Source organism: Notechis scutatus, chromosome 13 (genome assembly GCF_049901735.1).
Source record: "Notechis scutatus isolate UNSWTSFEM ecotype Mainland chromosome 13, rNotScu1.2, whole genome shotgun sequence".
Lineage (NCBI taxonomy): Eukaryota > Metazoa > Chordata > Lepidosauria > Squamata > Elapidae > Notechis > Notechis scutatus.
In genome coordinates, this window is record NC_142021.1 from 7,202,217 (window position 1) to 7,224,981 (window position 22,765).

Below are 22,765 nucleotides of genomic sequence, written 5' to 3' on the forward strand. Positions count from 1 at the left end.
AGTGAGCCGAGGTGCTCCTCTCTGCGAGAAAACTAGGTTTTATTCTAATTAGGTTGCTCCATATGGGATTCGTGATGGTGGGGGAATCTTTACCGTTGGTTCTCGGGGCATGGCCACAACGGAGCCCAAAACTTCCGTTGCTAGGCAAGATAGTTGCTAAGTGAGGGTTTGCCCCATTTTACAACTTTCCCTGCCATAGTTGACGAAGTGAACCACTGCTGGGTTAAATTAATAACCCGGTTGTTAAGTGAATCTGGATTCCCCATTGACTTTGCTCGTCAGAAGGTCCCATAATTTGAAAGGGCATCTAGTTAGGAAGCTTAAGCTTGGGTATCAGCCTCAAAAAGGCTCTATTCACACAACACTTCGAATGCCAGTTATTCTGGCAACTTTCCCTTTTTTGGTGAATTTTACCGGGCGATGTTTTACGTGAACCCAGAAAAGGGCTAAATCCAGCAACTGCATTCTTATGCAAACATTGCATTGGCAAAATTAAGAGGAAAATTAAGTGGCATTGCACTTAAGAGGTCCTTAAATCTGAGAGGACACCAAACTCTGCCAATGCCCCTTCTCGATTCATCCAAATGACATCCTCCTGATTTGCAAAAGCGAGCAAAGGCATCGCCTTCCCAGAGTAAAGATGTCCCCGGTGGCTTCGTTAAGGGAAAAGGACCACAGCCAGAACGCCGCTCTAGGCCTCGCTTTTCTATGGCCTTTTCTCCCCGAATAGGTTTCATTCATTTCAAAGCCCGGCTGGGATCATAGAGAGGAGAACGCTAGAAGAGCCCGCGGGGGAGGTGGGATAGAAGCGGGGTTGGGAGAGCGAATTCTTCGCCTCCTTCCGCATTTCTGGGCCCAGCTGCAGACGGAGCGACGGCTCGGGACAAGGGCAAGGTAAGGGGATGCTCGCCCCGGCTTTCTCGCCTTTCCCCAGGATGGACAAGGGGCGGATTTGCCGTCAATGCACCAGTGCCTGGCAGGAGCAAAGTTGCCCGGGCTGCAAAATCAATGGATGTGTGTGTGTGTGTGTGCCTACGAGGGTGGGTGTGCACGCCTGTGTGAGTGTCACAAGCAGATGTTAGAGGTTGGGCGTGCAAGAATGCAAAGGGGGAAGGTTGCACAAGGTGTCCTCTGTTGCTTTGAGCATCTTTTCAGAATGCTATCGACTTACCGTCTTTGCCAAAGAGAGGAATTCTTAATTAATTTTATTTATTTATTGGTTGGTTGGTTGGTTCGTTTATTTATTTATTTAAAATTAGGAATGCCCAAAGGTGCTTTTTTTTCAAGAGGCAACTGGACTGTCTGTTTTTTCTTGGAAGCGCTTTTGTTTCTCATCCAAGAAGCTTCTTCGGTGCTGGATGGAATTAATTTGGTGGTTGGATTAGAAAATAGGTGATTAATGGTTTTAGAGGAACACTGTTACTTTCACTATTACTTTTATATTTGGTGGCTGGATTGAAAATCGGCTTTATTGACTTAATCTGCTTGTTTTAGAGGAATCACTGAATCCTGCTATCTACTTATACTCACTATTACTTTGTTTAGGTAATTGTAGCCTTCAAGTGACATCGGCTCATATTGACTTAGTTTTTAAGCTAGTGTAAGACAACATTATGAGGAATTCTGCCTTAATGGTATATACTATATAGATGGTATAGGGCCTCCTGCTTGAACTAGAAGACCTCCAAAGTGCCTTCCAACTCTTTTATTCTGTTAATGTCCACAAGTTGCATGGCTGCCCCTAATACCAGAAACGTCTAAAGTTAAACCATAAAGCACCTTTGTAAGTTTCCAAATAAACCACAAACAAGCTTAAAACAAGCCATAGTTTTGGTCCTGGCCTCTTACAGGGGAGCCAGTTTAAAGTTCCTGATTCTTATATCTCAATAAAGATGGCTGTGAAAATATCTACAGACCCCTCATATCCCGGACATAAACTATTTCAACTCCTACCCTCAAAACGATATAATAGAGCATTGCACACCAGAACAACTAGACACAAGAACAGTTTTCTCCCGAACGCCATCTCTCTGCTAAACAAATAATTCCCTCAACACTGTCCAACTATTTACAAAGTCTGCACTACTATTATTATTAACCTTCTCATCATTCCTTATCACCCATCCCCTCCCACTTGTGGCTGTATGACTGTAACTTTGTTGCTTGTATCCTTATGGTTTATATTGACTGTTTCCTAGTATGATTTGATTGCTTATTGTACCCTATGACTATTACTATGTGTTGTAACTTATGATTCTTGACTCTTGATGAATGTATCTTTTCTTTTATGTACACTGAGAGCATTTGCACCAAGACAAATTCCTTGTGTGTCCAATCACACTTGGACAATAAAGAATTCTATTCTGTTCTAATTTGTTGAACTAATGCCATTTGATGTGAAAAACCAAATGAAGGCACTTAAGGATGGGCCAGTCAGAGTACTGGATTACCTCTACCATGGAAACACAATTACTGATAACCAAAATGCTTTTAAAGTATGGCTGTCCAGCTAGCTATTCTGAATTTTTGAACCTTCTTATTCTCCTCTCTCCTTCACTTTTCCTCACCAGCTCCCAATCTCTGCTCCCTTTTGCAATTCCAAAAGCATTTAAGGAATGCCACATCCATTCAGAACTTCCTGCTTCAATCCCCACCCACTTCTAAGCTTTGGGATATGCAGCCTTTAAAGGTTTTTCAGCTCTTTGCCAAAGAAGTGAATCTTTGACTTTTGCAGAGGTCCTTGCCGTTATTTGAGAAATAATTTAAAATCAAAAGGGGCTAACATTTTCTTCTGTCTTGCCTTTAATGGCATCTCCCTTCCAGTTTCCTGTAAAATGTCTGGTTTGGAAATAAAGCTGTTGAATTCAGGCAACCAGGTTTTGAAAACATCAAGATGGGTTGGTTATGTGTGTTAAATGTTAAATCCCTTCATTATTGCAGATGCTTCAAGGGATACAAGCCGTTATCTAATGACCATGTCTCCTGCAATAACAGGCACCATTTTCCTAAGTCTCTTCACTAAACTCGGGTTTGAAAATTGTATTCGTTTATCAGAATAAGGGACGCGGTGGCTCAGTGGCTAAGACGCTGAGCTTGCCGATCAGGAAGGTCGGCAGTTCAGCGGTTCGAATCCCTAGCGCCGTGTAACGGAGTGAGCTCCCGTTCCTGGTCCCAGCTTCTACCAACCTAGCAGTTCAAAAGCACGTAGAAAAATAGGGACCACTTTGGTGGGAAGGTAACAGCGTTCCGTGCGCTTTCGGCGTTTAGTCCTGCCGGCCACATGACCATGGAGACGTCTTCGGCTTTGTAACGGAGATGAGCATCGCACCCTAGAGCCGGAAACGACTAGCAAGTATTATGTGCGAAGGGAACCTTTTCCTTTACCTAAGGTGTAATGAAGGAGTTGGACCACATCAGGGGTGTCAACTCAAAGCAAAGGGGCCGGATCTTGCCCACAGGGTGCTTAGATCTGGTCCACGGGACTGGCCTGGAAACAGCAAAGGACCAGCCCACGGTGTCTCTGCCAGTAAAAACAGAACTCAAGTTTCGGCTGCAACGGCCTCTTGCAACCCACTGCCAGCGAAAATGGGGCCCGGGAGGAGGGGGCTGCATGTGGCACCTCCCGAGCTCCGTTTTTGCTGGCAGAGGGCTATCAAAACAAACTTTAAAACAAAACAAAAGGAGAAATGTTTCCCCTTTTGCATTTGAGCATGCAAGAAGGGACAGGAAAGGAGAGAGGAAAAGAGGAAAGACAAAGAGAAAGAAGGGAAGGTGGGAAGAGAGCAAGGAAGGAAAAATCAGGAAAGAGGGGAAGGAAGAAGAACGGAGAATGAAGAGGGAAGGGAAAAGAAGAAAAGGAAGGGAAGATGGGAAGAGAGCGAGGAAGGAAAAAGGAAAGGGGAAGGAAGGAGAAAGGAGAATGAAGAGTGAAAGAAAAGAGAAGGGAAGGAAGGAAGGAAGGAAGGAAGGAAGGAAGGAAGGAAGGAAGGAAGGAAGGAAGGAGAGATAATGAGAGTGAAGGAGGGTCTCAGGGAAGTCCTGCATTAGCACTTGGCCACCACAGGTGCCCCCAACACGAGTCCTGTGCCATGCCCCATCATGGCCACGCCCATGCCTGGCCACGCCCACCATGCGCCCCCCCCCCCGGCCCACCAAGGTCAAACACAACCCTGATGCTCCCCTCAATGAAATCAAGTTTGACACCCCGGACCACATAATGTCTTATGGAAAAGATGGGTTTGAAGAACTACTGGGGTGGGGGGGGTGGGGAATGAGACAGAAATAAACCATGGTTTATTATGACACAGATGCCTGCTTTTTTCCTAGGCTCCCATGTGGCCGAGGCATCTCTCTCTCTCTCTTTTTTTTTTAAAAAAAAACAAAAACGCTGTGAACTTGAACACTTTATATAATATTTCATTTTGCTGCGGTCAGAGAGGGAAATCCTCAGATGCCAGCTGGTATATTTATTTATTATTTTTTATTTTTTGGTATCCTGGAGTTACAAAGGAAATGAGTTGGCTTCCTTCCTGCAGGAGGCCACCATTTCATACTGGGATTCTGGCATGACGGCATCTTCCAGGGGGCTCGGTTGCGCTGTATAAGACAGGCTGCCCTTGATCATTGACGTTTTTTTTTTTTTTTTAGTCTCCCAACACTCCCAGGGCTGTTCTGCCGAAGTCCGGAAATCTCTTGGTACAAGACTTACAGTTCAGGAGTCATCTTTGAAGAACAGCCGTGACTGGTCGAGTTACATAAGGCAAAATAGGTCCTTTTCCAATGGTCACGAAACAAGCTATAAGCAAACCATGAGCTAATACGTGTGAACCCGAGGGGTTGGGCCGCTGGGGGTTCGCCAGGGGTGTCAGGAAAGCCCCCTAGCTAAGATTCTGTGCAGTTTGGAGAAACCCCCCCAAATCCCACTCCCGGCTGGCCCCGCCCATCCTGGCCCCCCCCCTCCCAGGAGCCCCCACGTGGCCCGTTTTGGATGCAGGTAAGTGCGCCCAGGCTCAGGGAGGGTGAAAAACGGGCCTTCCGGAAGTTCGGGAAGGCCGGAAATGGGCCCGTTTCCAGCTTCCGGAGAGAAAACGGGGAGGCCATTTTCACCCTCCCGGAGGCTCGAGGAAAGCCCCGGAGCCCAGGGAGGGCAAAACGCCCCTTTCCCCCGCTGTGGTGCAGGAGGCCGACTAGGCCACGCCCACCATGGCCACGCCCACCCAGCCACCAGGGCAGAGAACCAACCCCATGCTAAAAATTTGAAGCCCACCCCTGACCGCAACCCTCATACTTCCTGGGGTTTTTTGTCCTTGAAAAAGTTTTGTTTCTCATCCAAGAAGCTTCTTCGGGAAAAGCAAAAACAGTCACTCCTAGGAGGGACCTTGGAGTTCGAGGGAAAAGAAGGACTAGGGGTGGACATGATAACGGTAGTCCAGCATTTGAGGAGGTGGCCCCAAAGAAGAGGGGCTCAACTTATTTTCCAAAGCACCAGAAAGCAAGACAAGAAGCAATGGATGGAAACTTAACCAAGGAAAGAAGCAACCTGGCATTAAGGAGCCATTTCCTAACAGTGAGGACAATTAACCTGTGGAACACCTTGCCACCAGAAGTTGTGGGTGCTTCATCACTAGAGGAAAGCCTCCGGAGTCCAGGGAAAAAACAACCTCCCCCGCTGCGGTGCACACCCATGGCCACACGCACCCAGCCACCAGGGCAGAGGACCCCTTGCTAAAATTTTCGAAGCCCACCCCTGCTGAACCCATGTCTTCCATATCATCCATGCCACTTGATTTTGTTCATGTATTCCATTTATCTCAGGGGTCCCCAGTCTACAGGCTGCGGTCTGGTACTGGGCCTTGAACCGTTCAGAACCAAGCCACAGAAGTGGTGGCTGAGCACAGGCATACATGCACGCATCCCCACTTGTGTGAGCGGCGACTGTGTGTGTGTGCGTGCACGCATGGGCCATTTGCACGAGCAATGGGCACACGTGGCGTGGAACCATCCTGTCTCCCTTGTCGGGTTGCAACACCGAAAGGTTGGGGAACTCTAAATAATAAAGATAAAGTAAATAATAAACTCAACCAAATAAATAAATAAACTAAATAATAAAGATAAACTAAACAATAAAGATAAAGTAAATAATAAAATAAATAAATAAACTAAATAGTAAAACTCTAAATAATAGAGAGAAACTCTAGAATAGTTTATAGTAAAACTCTAAATAATAGAGATAAACTCTAGAATTCATACGCTATTTTTTATTGCTTTAGAAAAGGCTGGTGATTATTATTTGGCATAAATAAAAAGCTGAGACTATAACGTTATTATGTTCCCATAACTTACGTCATTGTTTTGTTTCTTTTTTAAAAAAATTCCTTTCCCTCCTTCCCTCACTTATCTCCTCTATTTCCTTTCTTTTCCCATTTTCCGATTGTCTTTATTTCTATTTTATATTAATAAACACACATACACAGAGAGAGAGAGAGAGAGAGAGAAAGACAGGCATACGACCACAGTTGAGCCCAAAATTTTTGTTGTAAAGTGAGACATTTGTGCAGTGACTTATGCCCCACTTTACGACCCTTTTCGCCACCATTGATAAGTGAATCATTGCAGTTGATAACTTAGTCACACGGTTGTTAAGTGAATCGACTTTGCTTGTCAGACGATCGCAAAAGGGGATGACATGTCTGAATTTTGATCACACAATCACGGGGATGCAGCAAAGGTAGTAATTCTGAAAAAAAGGCCCTAAGTCACTTTTTTCCAGTGCCGTCGTAACTTTGATCAGTCACTAAATGAACTAATGTAAGCCGAGGACTAATTGTAACTTCAAGTAGCTACTGAACGAATGGTTGAGAACTGTCTGTAATTTGGCTTTAAAAGTTTTAAACCCTTTGGTCATTGGAGGGTGAAGAATTTTAGCCAAGTAAGCTTGACCTAATGGATTCCTTCCCATTCTTAATAAATATGACTTAAGTATCAGAGGAAAAAAAAAACCCTGTAAATTTCTTGTCGGTCTTTTTGGATCAAAAGATTTCCTTAATTAAATTACAAATATTTTACTACAACTCACAGTGATGGGTGTCAGGAACTTTTGGAGGCAAAGGGCTTCGGGTTGGCTACCATTCAGGGCTTAAGCAAATCTGACTTAACTATCCAGCTGACCTCCGGGAAAAAATATCTGGGAATAAATCCAAAGACTACTGAAAGCTCTGTTTGTTCAGCTGCGGTGCTTTGCTGCGTGTGTGTTTGTATGTGGGTGGTGGTCAGGGATAAGCGACAATTGAAAATGTGTTGCCGCTAAAATAATTGTCTTAATCGATCCAAAGATGCTGGAATGGGCTTGACAAATAAGCCCCATTTAATTGCTTGTTTGGGAGGAAACTTGTTTCAAAGCATTTATTACAAAAGAGAAGTAGTCGATACAACAAATGGAAGCCTTGGATACGAAAGTATTGGCTGCAACGTTTGATACAAAGCGTTCGATGCAAAACCGAAATATTTGGGGCAAAATTTGGTGCCTCAAAGTCAAGTCCCACTATGGATCTCTTTCATCCTTAAAATTCAGGATTAAGCTCTGCAGATTGAAAGGATGTTACAGGTAATTGTCATGCCCTTGTTGGAGTCTGATTCTGAGGGGGAGATTGAGCAGCTGACAGGGAGTGGGAGTGTGGCTGTGGAAGGGGAAGTCCAATCTCTTCTTGAAAGCCTCCAGGGATGAAGCTCCCACAACTTCCAAAGGCAACTTCTATTCCATGGGTTGATTGTTCTCACTGTCAGAAAATTCTTTCTTATTTCCAGGTTGAATCTCTCCTGGATCAGTTTCCATCCATTGTTCCTTGTCTGGTCTTCGGGTGCTTTAGAAAATAGCTTGACCCCTTCCTCCTCTCTGTGGCAGCCCCTCAAATATTGGTAGACTGCTATCCTGTCTCCCCTGGTCCTTCTCTTCACTAGACTAGCCAGGCCCAATTCCTGCAACCATTCATCATGTGTTTTAGTCTCCAGGCCAATGATAATCTTAGATAGATTCAGATTAACTGAGTTGGAAGGGACCTTGATCTTCTAGTCCAGGGGTCCCCAACCACCGGTCCGTGGACCGCCCGGTCCGCGGAACAAGTCCTACCGGGTCAGTGGCTTGTTAAGCCGCCATCTTTTTGATGAAAAGCTTTCGTGAGCTTTTCCAGGTAGAAAGCTCACCGAAGCACGTTTCATCAAAAAAAGATGGCGGCACCCAGCTGATGCCGGCACCGGCCGCGGCGCCCAGCTGATGCCGGTACCGGGCCGCGCGTAAAAGGTTGGGGATCACTGTTCTAGTCCAACCCCTGCCTAGGCAGGAAACCCTACACCATTTCTGGCAGATGGCAGTCCAGTCTCTTCTTGAAAGCCTCCAGTGATGAAGCTCCCACAACTTCCAAAGGCAACTTCTGTTCCATGGGTTAATCGTTCTCACTGTCAGAAAATTTCTCCTTGTTTCCAGGTTGTATCTCCTCTTGATCAGTTGTCACTGTAGATGGTGTGTGCACTGCTTGGCAATAGGGGAAGCTGGAAAAAATGTGCAAAGCACACGCCATGTATCCATTTTCCTGGAGTGCCAGCATTTCCCTGACCTCTTGGGCCTTCCCCACCTCCACTCTACAGCTTCGGGTTGCATCCTGCCTCCTTGGAACAGGAAAGCATCTGTGTTGAGCCTCGCAGGTGTCTTTCTATAGGTCACTTCCTCCCTTTCAGGCTGTGTGACAAAAAAAAATCCCACAGCGCTGCAATGTCTTGTGCTTTTCCTCTTCAGCGGCTGTAGGTAGTCTAAATAAACAATCCATTTCATATAGAAAAGATGCCCAGGCACGTCCTTAATGCACGTCCACGCATAAACAGTCGACAGCTCGCATCCCAAATTAGCATTTGGATACTAGTGCTGTTCCCTTTGTTTGAAAGAGGTGCTTCAATATAGAATAGAATAGCAAGAGTTGGAAGGGACCTTGGAGGTCTTCTAGTCCGACCCCCTGTCTAGGCAGGAAACCCTACACCACTTCAGACAAATGGTTATCCAATCTCTTCTTAAAAACTTCTAGTGTTGGAGCATTCACAACTTTTAGAGGCAACTTCTGTTCCACTGATTAATTGTTCTAACTAACTGTCAGGAAATTTCTCCTTAGTTCTAAGTTGCTTCTCTCCTTGGTTAGTTTCCACCCAATCTGGAAAGTAGGATGAAAGGTTTTAAAACAAGCTGGAATATGTCAGTGTAACTTGTTATCCTTGCTTTGCTCCTTAAAAATTTGAACCATCAATTTTTAATCAACAGGAAACCAATCTGAATTGTTTTCTCTTGGTTTACTCTTGTGATTGTCTCTTTTATGGCTTATAAAACAGAATTGTATGATTCTATGCATATGAATCTGCCCAAATGGATTAAATAATTCTCTTTCTGTATGTAGCTAGCCTCTGTGGTGTACCAAAGTGTGTTGAATTTGTACTTCGTTGTTACTAAACACAAACATGACTCACTCACTGGAATACACCCTCTTGGGCAGGCTAGGATGAAAAACTTAAAAATATTTGTCATTTAATAATGTATTTCCATATGACTCACCCCTAAATGCATTGCCTTCTTTTTTGGTACCTCACTTTCATTTGAGTTCAGTAAAATACACATTCAGTGTACATGAATATGTTTGTCTCTCTGGATTCCAGCATCATAAAATGGAAAGATGAATTAATAGGATTCAGGTTTAGTGTCTAAATGTTCTGTATTTTTTCTCTCTCTCCAGGCTGTAGAAATTTGGTGTGCAGGAACATGTCCCAGTCAGCTGAAAAAGTAAAGGTGAGTTAGAACTTGGGACGTAGCCCATCAAAACAATTCTTAGCTTTCAGTGTTTTATTTTGGGTTTTAGGGTTTAAAGGCTGTGTTTTGCAATCACTTTGGGGCAGAAAGTAGGGAAAAGAACAGCTGGAATAAATTTTAGAGAATTATTGTTGTTTAAATAAATAACCCACTTGAAGTCATCCAGCTTTATTTGTTCTACTCTGCTTATTTTCTGTTCAGTGGACTGAAGAAAAAATATATAGAAAATTTCTCCATAAATTGCTGAATCCATTGCAGAAAACAGTGGATAACAACTGCAGGTCAAGATGAGATAGGAATTTAGTGTAAAATCGACTGAATATCCTAGTTTTCCCCTCTTCTACAGCACAACACTTTAATCATAATTTTTCAGTGTGAATTTCCAAGCAAAAGGATAGTTAACAAAAGATTTTTCTTGGTTTTCTCCACTGTTATCTGGCAATGAACGAGTAAAAGAACGGTATGCTTTGGATGATGGTTGTTGTGCAGCCAATCCAGTTTTGGGTTGAGTAGAAAGCTTCCTGCAGGGTGAAACTAAATGCTTTTCCAAATTCTCAAGAAGCAATAAGACAGGAAGTAGAACTAACCCCTACTTCCTTGCAATGAGAGTCCACAGAGGCCCTGTATAATTCTTACATTGTCTCCTAAACCATGTTCCTCATCTTTTCCCATTTGCGTATCAGACAGGAAAGGGAAACAGGAATCACATTACTTCTGTTGTAACTTGGTCTGGAGCGTTTCTCAACCTTGGCGCCTTTAAGAGGTGTGGACTTCAACTCCCAAAATCCCCCAGCCAGCATAGCCACGCATGAAGTCCACACCTCTTAAAGTGGCCTTAAAGTGGTTGAGGATCACTGGTCTAAAGCAGAGGTCTTCAAACTTGACAGCTTTAAGACTTGTGGACTTCAACTCCCAGAATTCTTCCTCCAGTCATGTTAGCTCAGGAATTCTGGGAGTTGAAGTCCACAAATCTTAAAGCTGTCAAGTTTAACGACCCCTGGTCTAAAGGCTTGGCTGAGCTTACTCTCCTTAATTGTCCCTGTATGTGAAAATATCTGTAAAAATATCGACAGACCCCCTTCACATCCTGGACATAAATTGTTTCAACTTCTACCCTCAAAACAATGCTATAGGGCAAGGGTCTTCAAACTTGGCAAATTTTAAGACTTGTGGACTTCAACTCCCAGAATTCCCGAGCTAACATGACAGGAGGAGGAATTCTGGGAGTTGAAGTCTACAAGTCTTAAAGCTGTCAAGTTTAAAGACCCCTGCTATAGGGTATTGCATGCAGAACAACTAGACACAAGGAGTTTTCCCCGCATGCCATCACTCTGTTAAACAACTAATTCCCACAACACTGTCAAACTATTTACTAAGATTGTATTACTATTATTCTTCTCATCATTCCTATTACCTATCTCCTTTTCTACTTATGACTATAACTTTGTTGCTTGTATCTTTACAATTTTTATTGTTTTCTTTAGTTTCCTGGTACGATTTATGTTGATTCGATCACTAAGTGTTGTATCTTATGATTTATGATGAATGTATGTTTATGATGACTATGATCATGGTTTATCACTCATAGCTTTTATGTACAATGAGAGCTTATGCACCAAAGACAAATTTGTTGGATGTCCAATCACACTTGGTCTGTTCTACTCTGTTCTGTTCCACTTTTAAGAAGGTGCTCTCCAGCTTGTAACTTTCCAATGTCGGCACATTTTCATGAATTCTGTCTCCCAATTTGCTGCTTTCGTTCTTGGTTTCTCATTCCAGTTTTCTGACTCTGCTGGCTATGTGGGGTTTGCCAATCTCCCCAACCAAGTCCACCGGAAGTCGGTCAAGAAAGGGTTTGAATTCACCCTCATGGTTGTCGGTAGGTGGATTTAATTTTTTCCATATCATGCACGTTTTGAAAATAAAACTGTGGCAGTTTAAACTATCGAATGCAGGTAGTCCTTAACTTACAACAGTCCATTCAGTGACTGTTTCAAAGTTACAACGTGACTTGTGGTTGTTTTTCACACTTACAACCATTGGGCATCCCCATGGTCACACGGTCAACATTCAGACGCGGTCACCTTGACCCCTACCATGGATGAATGGCTGCAAAAACTGATGGAGTTAGCAGAGATGGCTAAATTGACTGTTTTGCTTAAAGAAAAAAAAAATACAAATGCTTTTATTTCGACTTGGAAACCACTTCTGGACTTTGTGCTTGAGGTGGAAAAAAAATGCAACTTTGATTTTGGATTTTACCAATTAGATAGATTTGTTATTATAAAAATGGCTAGTTTATACTATTGTGATGACCCGGGGCATGGCACAAAGGCAACACAGTCAGATAATCAATAGGAGCCCCTTTATTGTCTCCAACTTTGCCCCCAATGTCCAGATTACCTTCTGGGCTAGAGAAAAATTCTTAAAGGGAACAGCCTTTGGCTGCAGAAAATTCAGTCCAAAACAGGGTAAACACAAACTGTCACTTTAAGTCCAATCAAGCCAAACTGAAGTAATTAGTTTGGCAGGGCAGGAGCAAGAATTTCAGACTTGAAGGCATGGCAAAACTCACATGGTTGGGAAGATGCCAGGAACACGGATAAGTCACGACAACACAAGATAAAGTCACATTTGCTCCCAGCAGCCTGCCGCACACAGCCTGCCTTTCTTATACACTGTGTTCCCAGCTTTGGCTAAGGAAGGGAATCAGGGCCCTTTCCTCCCCCATAAGCTACGCAACTCACATTGCTCCCTTCTCTGTTCCTCCCTGCGTACCCTAGGATGAGGAGGAGGTCTTCCTCTGAACTCCCTCTCCCTTGTTCTACCTTTCTCCTGCTCTGCCCAGCTGGACTTAGCTCAACTGTTCTGTACTAAAGCTGGTTTCTGCTGTGAAACTGAAACTAAAACTCCTCTGCTTGTGTTTTGCATTTGGAACAGGTTTCTTTTCAGGTGGGGAGGGGGAGTAGAACTCCTTAGCATCAGAGCATGTTAATAATAATACTATACGAAATACTAATAGCTCTGATGGTCATTTCGAAAAACCCTTTCTTAGTGAGCCCCTAGAAGCCAAGTGGAACATACGTGCCAAATGTCAAGTTTGTAGGCTTGACGGTTGTGGAGATTTTGTGATGATGTGTCAGTGGTAATTCTGGGTCAGAGGAAAAGATGGTGTTGTTCTCTTCTGTTTGGGCTGTTCTCCAGCAAGCTTATTCTCAACAGCTTCTGCTTTTCAGATAGCGCAAAAAGCTTATTATAAATATGGCTGTATCTGAGTCAATTTGACAAGAATGTGCAAAGGAGACGTTCAGCTTCTGTGCCAAAGAGGGACCTGCTGCTTTTGCACATTCCTTCCTGTTTTAGAGAAATGACTCAAATCTTTTGAGTCAAAAGAAGCGCGTCGAAACGGCAATGTGACAAAAAGAAGCCACGGAGTTCACAGTCCAGTTTTGGCACAGGATTTAGGAAGGAGTGGGTTTAGAAAAGGGATTTCAGTGGTACATCACAGTGACATCACTCTTCCTCAGGTTCCAGCTACTTTAGGCTGCCATATATATTTTTTCCCCCATGATGCTTTGAAAGGATAAGCGGCATTACGTGATTGAAATCATTGTGGCGCAAGGAAGTCCTTGATTTACAACAGTTCATTTAGCGACCAAAGCTACAACAGCGTTGGGGGGAAAAAAAGTGACTCATGGACGTTTTTCATACTTAACAACCGTTGTGATATCTCCCACGGTCCCATGATCAAAATTCAGATGCTTGGCACCTGACTCAGACTTACGACGGTTGCAGCGTCCCGGGGTTACGTGACAAGCAATTTCTGATAAGCAAAAGTCAACGAGGAATCCAGATTCGCTTAAACTTCCACTTTCTTGCTGTGGCAAGAAAGGTCGCTAAATGGGGCAAAACATATTTCACAAATGCCTCGCTTAGCAGTGGAAATTTTGGGCTCAATTGTGGTCGTAAATTGAAGACTACCTGTATTTCCTAGAAATCGGTTGACCAGGTTTAAAATTTGAACAAGGAATGCTAGGCACAGACCTGCTTTTCTAGGTTATTTTTAAAAGACTTTTATAAGACCTTTTGATAATGCTGTCTTGTAAAACAAGGGGGGGGGGGAGGAAATTTGATGATTTGACAAATCTGCCGTTTAACGTGGAAGGGTAGAAAGATTATCCCAGGGATTACATATTCCTCTTCTTTACAGGAGAATCCGGTTTGGGCAAATCCACTTTAATTAATAGTTTGTTCCTGACGGATTTGTATCCTGAACGCTACATCCCTGGAGCTGGAGGTAATTTGTGTGTTTTTTGTTTGTTTGTTTGTTTTTCTTTTCTAATTCGGCGTTTCTCAATCTCAGCAATTTTTAAGATGTCTCGACTTCATTTCCCAGAAGTATGTGGATGGAAAATTCTGGGAATTGAAGGCCTCACTTCTTAAAATTGCCAAGATTGAGAAACACAATTTTAATAGAATAGAGTAGAGTAGAATAGAAATGGAACAGAGAATAGGATAGAGAATAGAAAATAGAACAGAACATAGAATACGAATAGAGTAGAGTAGAGTAAAATAGAGAATAAAGAATAAAGAATGGAATAGAATGAGGAGGAGAAAAAGGAGAAGGAAAGATGGAAGAAAAATAGAATAAAGAATAGAAAATAGAAAAGAAGATAGAAAAGAAATAGAGTTAGAATAGAATAGAATAGAACAGAACAGAACAGAACAGAACAGAACAGAACAGAATAGAATAGAATAGAATAGAATAGAACATAATAGAGTTAGAATAGAATAGAATAGAATAGAATAGAATAGAATAGAATAGAATAGAACAGAACAGAACAGAACAGAACAGAACAGAACAGAACAGAATAGAATAGAATAGAATAGAATAGAATAGAATAGAACAGAACAGAACAGAATAGAATAGAATAGAATAGAAAAAATAAAGAAGAGAAGAGAAGGAGAAGGAGGAAAAGGAAAGATGGAAGAAGAATAGAATAAAGAATAAAAAATAGAACAGAAGATAGAAAAGAAATAGGAATAGAATAGAATAGAATAGAATAGAATAGAATAGAATAGAATAGAATAGAATAGAATAACAGAGTTGGAAGGGACCTTGGAGGTCTTCTAGTCCAACCCATTCTAAATGATTTCATATGATTCCAGTTTCACCTTCCTTCCTTTAAGCTGAAAGGGCCAACGCTCATCCTTGCGGAGGTCCCAAGTCCCTTTTGGTAGCCTTTCCACCCAGGTTTCCCAACCTTGGCCTCTTCTAAGTGTGGGGCCCTTTTAAATCACCCCAGAATTGTAACTAAGAACTACGCAGAACTATGGCGTTCTTGGGTTTTAAATATCTATGGAGATTCTCCGTCATCCAGGTCACGGTTGTCCCAAAGGTGCTTTTTCAAAAGGCAGCTGGACTTTGGGGGTTAAACATTCTTCTCTCTCTCTCTCTCTCTCTCCCCCCATAGAAAAGATCGAAAGGACGGTTCAGATTGAAGCTTCAACCGTCGAAATTGAAGAGCGAGGGGTCAAGCTGCGGTTGACGGTCGTGGACACTCCGGGCTATGGAGATGCCATTAACAGCCAAAACTGGTAAGTGTCGCTCCAGTTTCAAAGAAAAATACAAAAAATAATAATAATAATTGACCAATCTCTGGAACTCCTTGTGCCATTCTCCACTCTGTCTCCAATGACGTCGCCTTCTCGTTGCCGGTAAATCTCGCTTGACCCTTTCCTTTGAATCTCTGAGTGGCTGGAGCTGGGCCATTGTGTTGTCAGAAGAATTTCCTGTTGATTGTATTCTGCTGCTCGTGTTTATTCTTTGGAAAGATTCCTTGAAGTTCTGTAGATCTGAATTCTGCTTTTCTTTTTTTCTTTTTTTTGGGGGTCTGGGAGAGAGACTCTAAACATTGGGTGGGAACAACAAGGCATCCTAAGGCCCGTTGTTACGCCGTGCGGGTTGAACTTGCAACAGAGAATTCAAAGTCTTGTAGAAACAATAATTTTGTTAAAAAAAAAAATACCCTGTCTGCTGGAGTCTTCCTTTTCCTTTTTCTCCCCAACCAATAGGAAGGCGGTGTTTCTTTTCTATTTATTTATTTATTGCTTGTGTGGAGTGACCATTCAAAGTTACAATGGCACTGAAAGAAGTGACATGACCATTTTTCACACTTACGACTGTTGCAGCATCCCCACAGTCATGAGAGGCCAGGCGAGGAGAAGCGCGCCTCAATGTGAGTGATATTGAGTTGGCCACGCCCAGCCAATAACATAACCCCAAGCCACGCCCACCCAGTCACATGACCACCAAGCCACACCCACCAACTAAGCCACGCCCACAGAACCGGTTGTTAAAAAAATTTGAATCCCACCCCTGCTTGTAAGCGATTGACAAATCAAATAAATAATGAATAAAATAAATAAATAAATAAAAGTGGTTTTTTTTCCTTGCAGCATTGAGGATGGTGCAGGAACCAATCCGGGTCGGTCACCAGCATCAAAAGTTTCGTCTTCCCAGGTTTCGAACTTGTGCTGGAGCCTCATCCTTAAGGAACTTCTCTCCCACCGGGATGTGTTGTGAGGATGAGCTCCGGCATGAATCCCAAAGTTTGGAAAAATGAAACCTCTGCTCCCGGTGATCGACCCAGATTGGATCCTGCAACATTATCCTGGGATACGTATATAGGTAGTCCTCGACTTACTACTGCAATTGAGCCCCAGATCTATGTTGTTAAGTGAGACAATGGTTAGGTTAATTTTGCTCCATTTTACAACCTCCCTTGCTATAGTCGTTAAGTGAATCACTGCAGTTGTTAGAAATACGGTTGTTTGGTGAATCTAGCTTCCCCATTGATTTTGGTTATCAGAAGGTCCCAAAAGGACAGGGCAACCATCATAAATATGAGTCAGTTGCCAAGCATCTGAAGATTAATCCCATGACCATGGGGACGCTACAACGGTTGAAAGTGTGAAAAAAATGGTCACTTTTTTCAGTGCCATTTGAACCGTCATTAAACGAACTGTTGTAACTCAAGGCAGTGTCAACCCTGAAGTGAGCCTGGCTGAGGTCACCTTGGAGGTTTCAGGGTTGCCACACAGGAGTGGGAGGAGGGGCGGTAAAATAGCTAGATGGGGCTCCGTAGCCAAAACAATAAAGTTTTCCTGTGGGAACCAAGGACATTCTCACAAGTGGCTGGCCAGAGGAGGAGGCAGTAACCCAGCAACCAGCCAGCACCTGGATTGGACAGCGTGACCAATGACTTGTCGAGGGAAAGGGAAAACTTTTACTTATTTAGGCAAAAGCCACGGGAAACCTCAGAGTTGGCTTTCACCGGTGTGTGCCCATATGATGTATCCAATAAGCTTTTTCTTTGAGGAACTAGAGTTTTGTCTTCTATGGGCGCATAGCTTGGAACGCTAGCTGACAGGCTGTATTGGCCATCATTTGTTCAGGATGAATTGCCCATTCATAAAAACCTCTCTTGCGAAGCGGCTTTGAGCATGAATGATGTGTCCAAACTTCCTCTGGCTACGAAGACTTGATCTATCTCCCTGATGTTAGATGCGTGCCGTTTTGTTTTTCCCCCAACTAAAAAAAGAAAGTCAGCTCCCTTTTGCTGTTGTAACGCGGACAACAGGATATAATGACCTCCTCTCATGAAGGCTGGTGTCCCACTTAAAGGCAGGTGCTTCCCCAGTCACAGAGCCAGGTACCCTTAAGAGGAACAATGGAAGATTCCTTGAAAATTACCTTCCCCCGAAATTTCAGAGCACAAGAGAAGCTTATGAAAAAAAAATGGGTCATTTGTGTGTCAGTTTCTTTTGTATCTCTATTTTATTTTATTCAAAACATTAAAATAAAAAACTCCAAAAAAGGGGGGAAAGAAGAGAAAGCAACACAAAAGCAAAAAAGCTAGGTATGGCTACACAAAAAAATGTGCATTTTAAAAATACCCAAAACAATATATACATAAATGATCCCCCCTTGAATACTGATAAATATATTTTGAAGATAATAGCTCCTCTTCCCCTTGTAAAGGAGGCACCCATTTCTACAATACTGTTTACCCAACCTGCTTAGCCTGGCCTCTATCTCCTTCTCTTCCTCCTCCTTCTCCTCTTCCTTCTTCTTCCTCCTCCTCCTCCTCCTCTATATACAGTATATTAAAAAATGAAATATCACTCAGGCATCACCACAAAATCTCCAGAACCGTAAAGCCTACAAACTTGACATTTGGCATGTATGTTCCTCTTGGCTTCTAGGTGCTCACTAAGAAAGGATTTTTCAAAATGACCATCAGAGCATTAGTATTGGTATATTATTATTATTAACATGCTCTGATGCTAAGGAGTTCTACTCCCCCTCCCCACCTGAAAAGAAATCTCTTCCAAATGCAAAATACAAGCAGAGGAGTTTCACTTTTAGTTTCACAGCACCAAGCAGCTTTAGTACAGAACAGTTGAGCTAAGCCACACCCAGGCTCCTTGCTGTCTCCTTGCTCACACCGCAAATACTGTTTCAGTGTCCATGTTTCAGTTTCCAAACAGCCCTCAACTCTTTCACACACTGACAGGATGCTGGTAGGCAGAGGCACAATTTCCCCCCCTTATTTCCCTCCCCAAAAACTAAGCCCGATCATATAGCTTCGTAACGAAGCACGGGCATAGAGCTAGTCTACTATACGGAAACATAAGTTAACTGGTAAAACCAGCAGCCAAATTAAACTTCAAAGCTCATTGTTAACAGTCTGTGGTTGTATTTCACTCACAGAAAGTCCACAATGGCTTGTGGTTACCCTAAGTCACCACAATCACCTTCTGGGTCAGCTTTGAGAGGTAGTTCAGACTAGAAGCACACCCAAAGTACTGGCATTGTAAAAATTCTGTCTTCCCTCTCTCTCTCTCTCTTCTTGACCCAGTTTCAAAACCATCATCCATTATATCGACAATCAGTTTGAAAGATACCTTCACGATGAGAGTGGTTTGAATAGACGCCATATTGTAGACAACCGAGTCCATTGCTGCTTTTATTTCATTTCCCCTTTTGGACATGGGTAAGTATTAAGGTTTTTGTTTTTTTGTTTTAATATCCCAGGATAAAAGTCTCATTCCTAAGCCTCACTGAATAAACTTTCTGCAAGGGCCTTTAATTGAATAGCCAATTTAATTAAAATCATCTTTGGATATATTTCTCACCTTGGTTTCGCCTCCGTTTCAGAAGGGTACCTCTTAAAATTGTCGCCAAGCAGGAAAACCCATTCCTTAATACAAGAAATTAAACCACTTTATATAGCCCAGGCTTAAAGCATGCAAAGTCTTGTACAAAACGGAACTTTTCTGAGTTCTTCAAGAAATGGTGTTTGTGAAAGAGTTTTAAATTTCGCAGGATCCTTTTCCGTTGAAGTACTGGTTGAGATGTAGTTTCCTCAATGTTAAAATAAGCTTTGAATCTGAGGGGAGATTTTCATGGCTGTTGGGTAGAGTAACCAGAAGAATTAGAACTATTTTTTTTTCTGAACTTGGCGCAAAGTGTTGGCTTTTCGATTTCTTTTAAACAAGATGAAACTTGTTTTGAGACCCTGTGTAGTTTTAATTGGTTTTCCAGTTCAAGGTGATAAGAAACTTTGCTACCAACGAGCCGCAAAGGCAAAGCAAGGGCATCACCAAAAAAAAGGGATGGATGTTAGGTGAAAGCAGCCAGTGCATTGTTTGTTGTCGTCGTATAACTTTTTCTTTTTAATTCATCATTTTCCAGACTGAAACCTTTGGATGTGGAATTCATGAAGGCAATTCATGGAAAAGTGAATATTGTTCCTGTCATAGCGAAGGCAGATACTTTAACTTTGAAGGAAAGGGAACGACTGAAGAGAAGGGTAATGCATCAATTTTTCTGGGGAATTCTGGGAGGTGAAGCCCACCCATCTTAAAACAGGCTGGTTGGGGAATTCTGGGAGTTAAAGTCTGCACAATGTTGCTAAGGTTGATGAAAAACATTGAATTAAGTCTCCTTTTTTTACATTTAAAGAAATGGAGAGCTTTAAAACTCTTTCTTTGAGCATCTTGCCCTCCAGAAAACCACAGTTGCTTAATTGGTTTCCCCTCCTTTTGCCTCGGCGTTACCAGCTTGTAAATCTTCTGTGCTTATTTTTGCATTAAATGTTCACAGATAGTTTAACAAAAGCCCTGGCTCTATATAGAGCAATAAAAGGGCAAATAAACATCTAGCCCATTGTTTGAATTTTGGTCCATTTGAATCAGCCTTTAAAAATAATATTCCCCTACAATAGTGGCTTTATAAGGCAGAATGTTTCATGTTGATCCAAAACTTTGAAATTTCAGCTACTGTATATTTTTCTTCCTGCAAACATCTCTTAAGTGCAAATTCTCTAATCAAAGCAGGGGATCAAAATTTGCCTTTCTTGGCACAACTTCGAAGGTTTTTGGGTTGTGGATGTTTCTGCCATTTGGCAATCCATCTAAAGTAAGGATTAAGGTGTTTTTTTTTTCCCCTTCTATTTTTTTAAAAAAAATATTGAATAAGCAGAAACGTGAATGGTGGGTCTTTCTGTTAAGGAAGCCCATCCTGAAGGAATTCCTGTTTTGACTTAGTGGAATTGAATCTTCTTTTTCTTCCCTTTTCTTAAAAAATAAAATAAAATCTGAGCCTCTCAAGCGGGAACCAATGCGTGCCCGATTCACAAAGCCACACAGCGGCGATTTCTCGAGGAAGTTCACAAAAAGAATGCGTGAAGGGAAAGTTTGCATTTTGACTTCTTTTTCTTCTTTTTCCCTGGGAAGCTAATCTTTAAGAGGCACGGAGCCTCTAGGGACTCATTAACTGATGTCTGAAGAAACAAAATGCAGTTTTATTGTTGGGGAGTATGAAATGCAGTTTGTTTTCCTTGCAATTCTTCCTTTCTTTCTTTCTTTTTTCCTTTCAGGAAAGCGCTTGGCTGAACAGCTGTGATCTATTATTCAGGCACCCTTGCTGGTTTTCCCGCCATTGTTTTGGTTTTACAGTTTATCACCAAGTTTATCGCCCAGAGAAATTGGGCTTTCTTAATTCCCCATCATTGACAAACAGCAAACTAGCCAATGTTGGCCAGTCCACTCCTGTTAGGCTGTTCCTGGGAGGGTCTTTTTCTCTTGCAACCTATTATTAAAACTACTGTGTGCCGTTGCTAATTCTTGGAATCCTAGCCTGCCAGATTTGCAAAATTCGTGTCCGTTTGTGTTTGGATGGATTAGGCCTGGACATTCTGTTCTTTATTATTATTATTATTATTTTGCCTAAGAGAATCAGCAGAGCTTGAGTGGAGAGACAGTGATCCTATTTGGAGTGGGGATATATGTCTCGTTACGAAACCTGGCAAATGAATCTGGACACCCTACGGTGATGGGAAATTAAGAAGGACTTGTGGTTTGGCTTTAACTAAAAATTGGGTTTTAAATAAATTGTTCTGGGAACCATGGTTCAAGTAAACCAGGAAAGGTGCACAGGGGTCTATCCAACTAGAGAAATGCACTCAAATACTGGAGGCTTTCAAGAAGAGACTGCACTGCCAAATGTCAGAAATGGTGTAGAGTCTCTTGCTTGGGCACGGGGTTGGACTAGATGACCCACAAGGTCCCTTCCAACTCTGTTAATCTAAAGTTCCTTGCTTAATGAGATAATAAGCTTAGATAGCATTGATTAACCAAAACTGTATACCATTTTTTTAAATAGCTCGGATGTTGTTTGTAACGGTGCTAATTGTGTATTTTGATCTTGCTTCTGAAACTGAACTGCTAAAGAGACTTAAAAGTTCTTGAAGTTGAGGGGGTTAAAAAGCCAGTTTTAAGCTGCCAGCAAAGCCCATTTTAACAGGTAAACCCTTTTTGTTTTAGAAAAATATGAACAAAATGGTGATTAGGAAAAGGGGACAAATAGGCCCTGAACAAGGCATCTCTAAACGAACCCGGACTTTGTTTCTTTTTATTTTCTAATAACAATATTAAACATGCCAGTTAAAGAGATCAAAACCCATACCAGCTGGGGAAAAAAAATAAAAGAATACCCAGGAGAGAGAGCACAGAAAAGAAAACACAGAAAAGAAAAATAGGAAACAAAATATATATTAAAGAAGAAAAAGAAACCCACCATAGAGAAATGATTTTCGCTTTCCATCACAACTAAACCATTTAAAGTTTAGCCATTGTGCAAATACAATTAGAGGCTGCGGACACTTTGTCTAGAATGGAAAATATTGGCTCTCATTTCTTTCTTTCTTATTTTCTTTCTTTCTTTCTTTTTCCTTCCTTCCTTCCTTCCTTCTTTCCTTTTCTTTCCTTTTCTATCTCTTTTTCTTTTTTTCCTTTCCCTTCCTTTCTTCCTTTCTTTCCTTCCTTTCCTTTCTTTCCTTCCTTTCCTTTTCTTCCTTCCTTCCTTCCTTCTTTTCTTTTCTTTCTTTTCCTTCCATCCTTCCTTCCTTTCCTTCTTTTCCTTCCTTCCTTCCTTCCCTTTCTTTTTCCTTCCTTCTTTCTTCCTTCCTTCTTTCTTTCCTTCCTTCCTTTCCTTCTTTTTCTTTCTTTCCTTCCTTCCTTCCTTTCCTTCTTTTTCCTTCCTTCCTTCCTTCCTTCCTTCCTTCCTTCCTTCCTTCCTTCCTTCCTTCCTTTCCTTTCCTTTCCTTTCCTTTCCTTTCCTTTCCTTTCCTTTCCTTTCCTTTCCTTTCCTTTCCTTTCTTTTTCTTTCTTTTTGACATTGGCAGGTGTTAGATGAAATATCTGAGCATGGCATCCGGATTTACCAGCTGCCTGATGCCGATTCCGACGAGGACGAAGAGTTCAAAGAACAGACAAGGGTCCTGAAGGTAAACTGATGCAACTGTGTCGTTATAGATAGTCCTCAACTTACGACCCAAAGAGGAGGACCAGTCATAA

At 42.2% G+C, this 22,765-nt stretch overlaps 1 protein-coding gene across 1 annotated transcript in view; it reads left to right on the forward strand.

The window, feature by feature from the left end:
- The first annotated feature begins 761 nt into the window (after positions 1-761).
- The window catches only part of LOC113424611 (septin-2), a 43,745-nt gene continuing 21,741 nt past the window's right edge, over positions 762-22,765 (forward strand). Inside the window, exons 1-8 of the mRNA XM_026686381.2 lie at positions 762-894; positions 9,768-9,820; positions 11,621-11,720; positions 14,052-14,138; positions 15,316-15,439; positions 18,766-18,900; positions 19,602-19,719; positions 22,594-22,695. Coding sequence (XP_026542166.1) covers positions 9,794-9,820; positions 11,621-11,720; positions 14,052-14,138; positions 15,316-15,439; positions 18,766-18,900; positions 19,602-19,719; positions 22,594-22,695 — 693 coding nt within the window. The 5' untranslated portion in view covers positions 762-894; positions 9,768-9,793. The remainder of the gene's footprint in view (positions 895-9,767; positions 9,821-11,620; positions 11,721-14,051; positions 14,139-15,315; positions 15,440-18,765; positions 18,901-19,601; positions 19,720-22,593; positions 22,696-22,765) is intronic.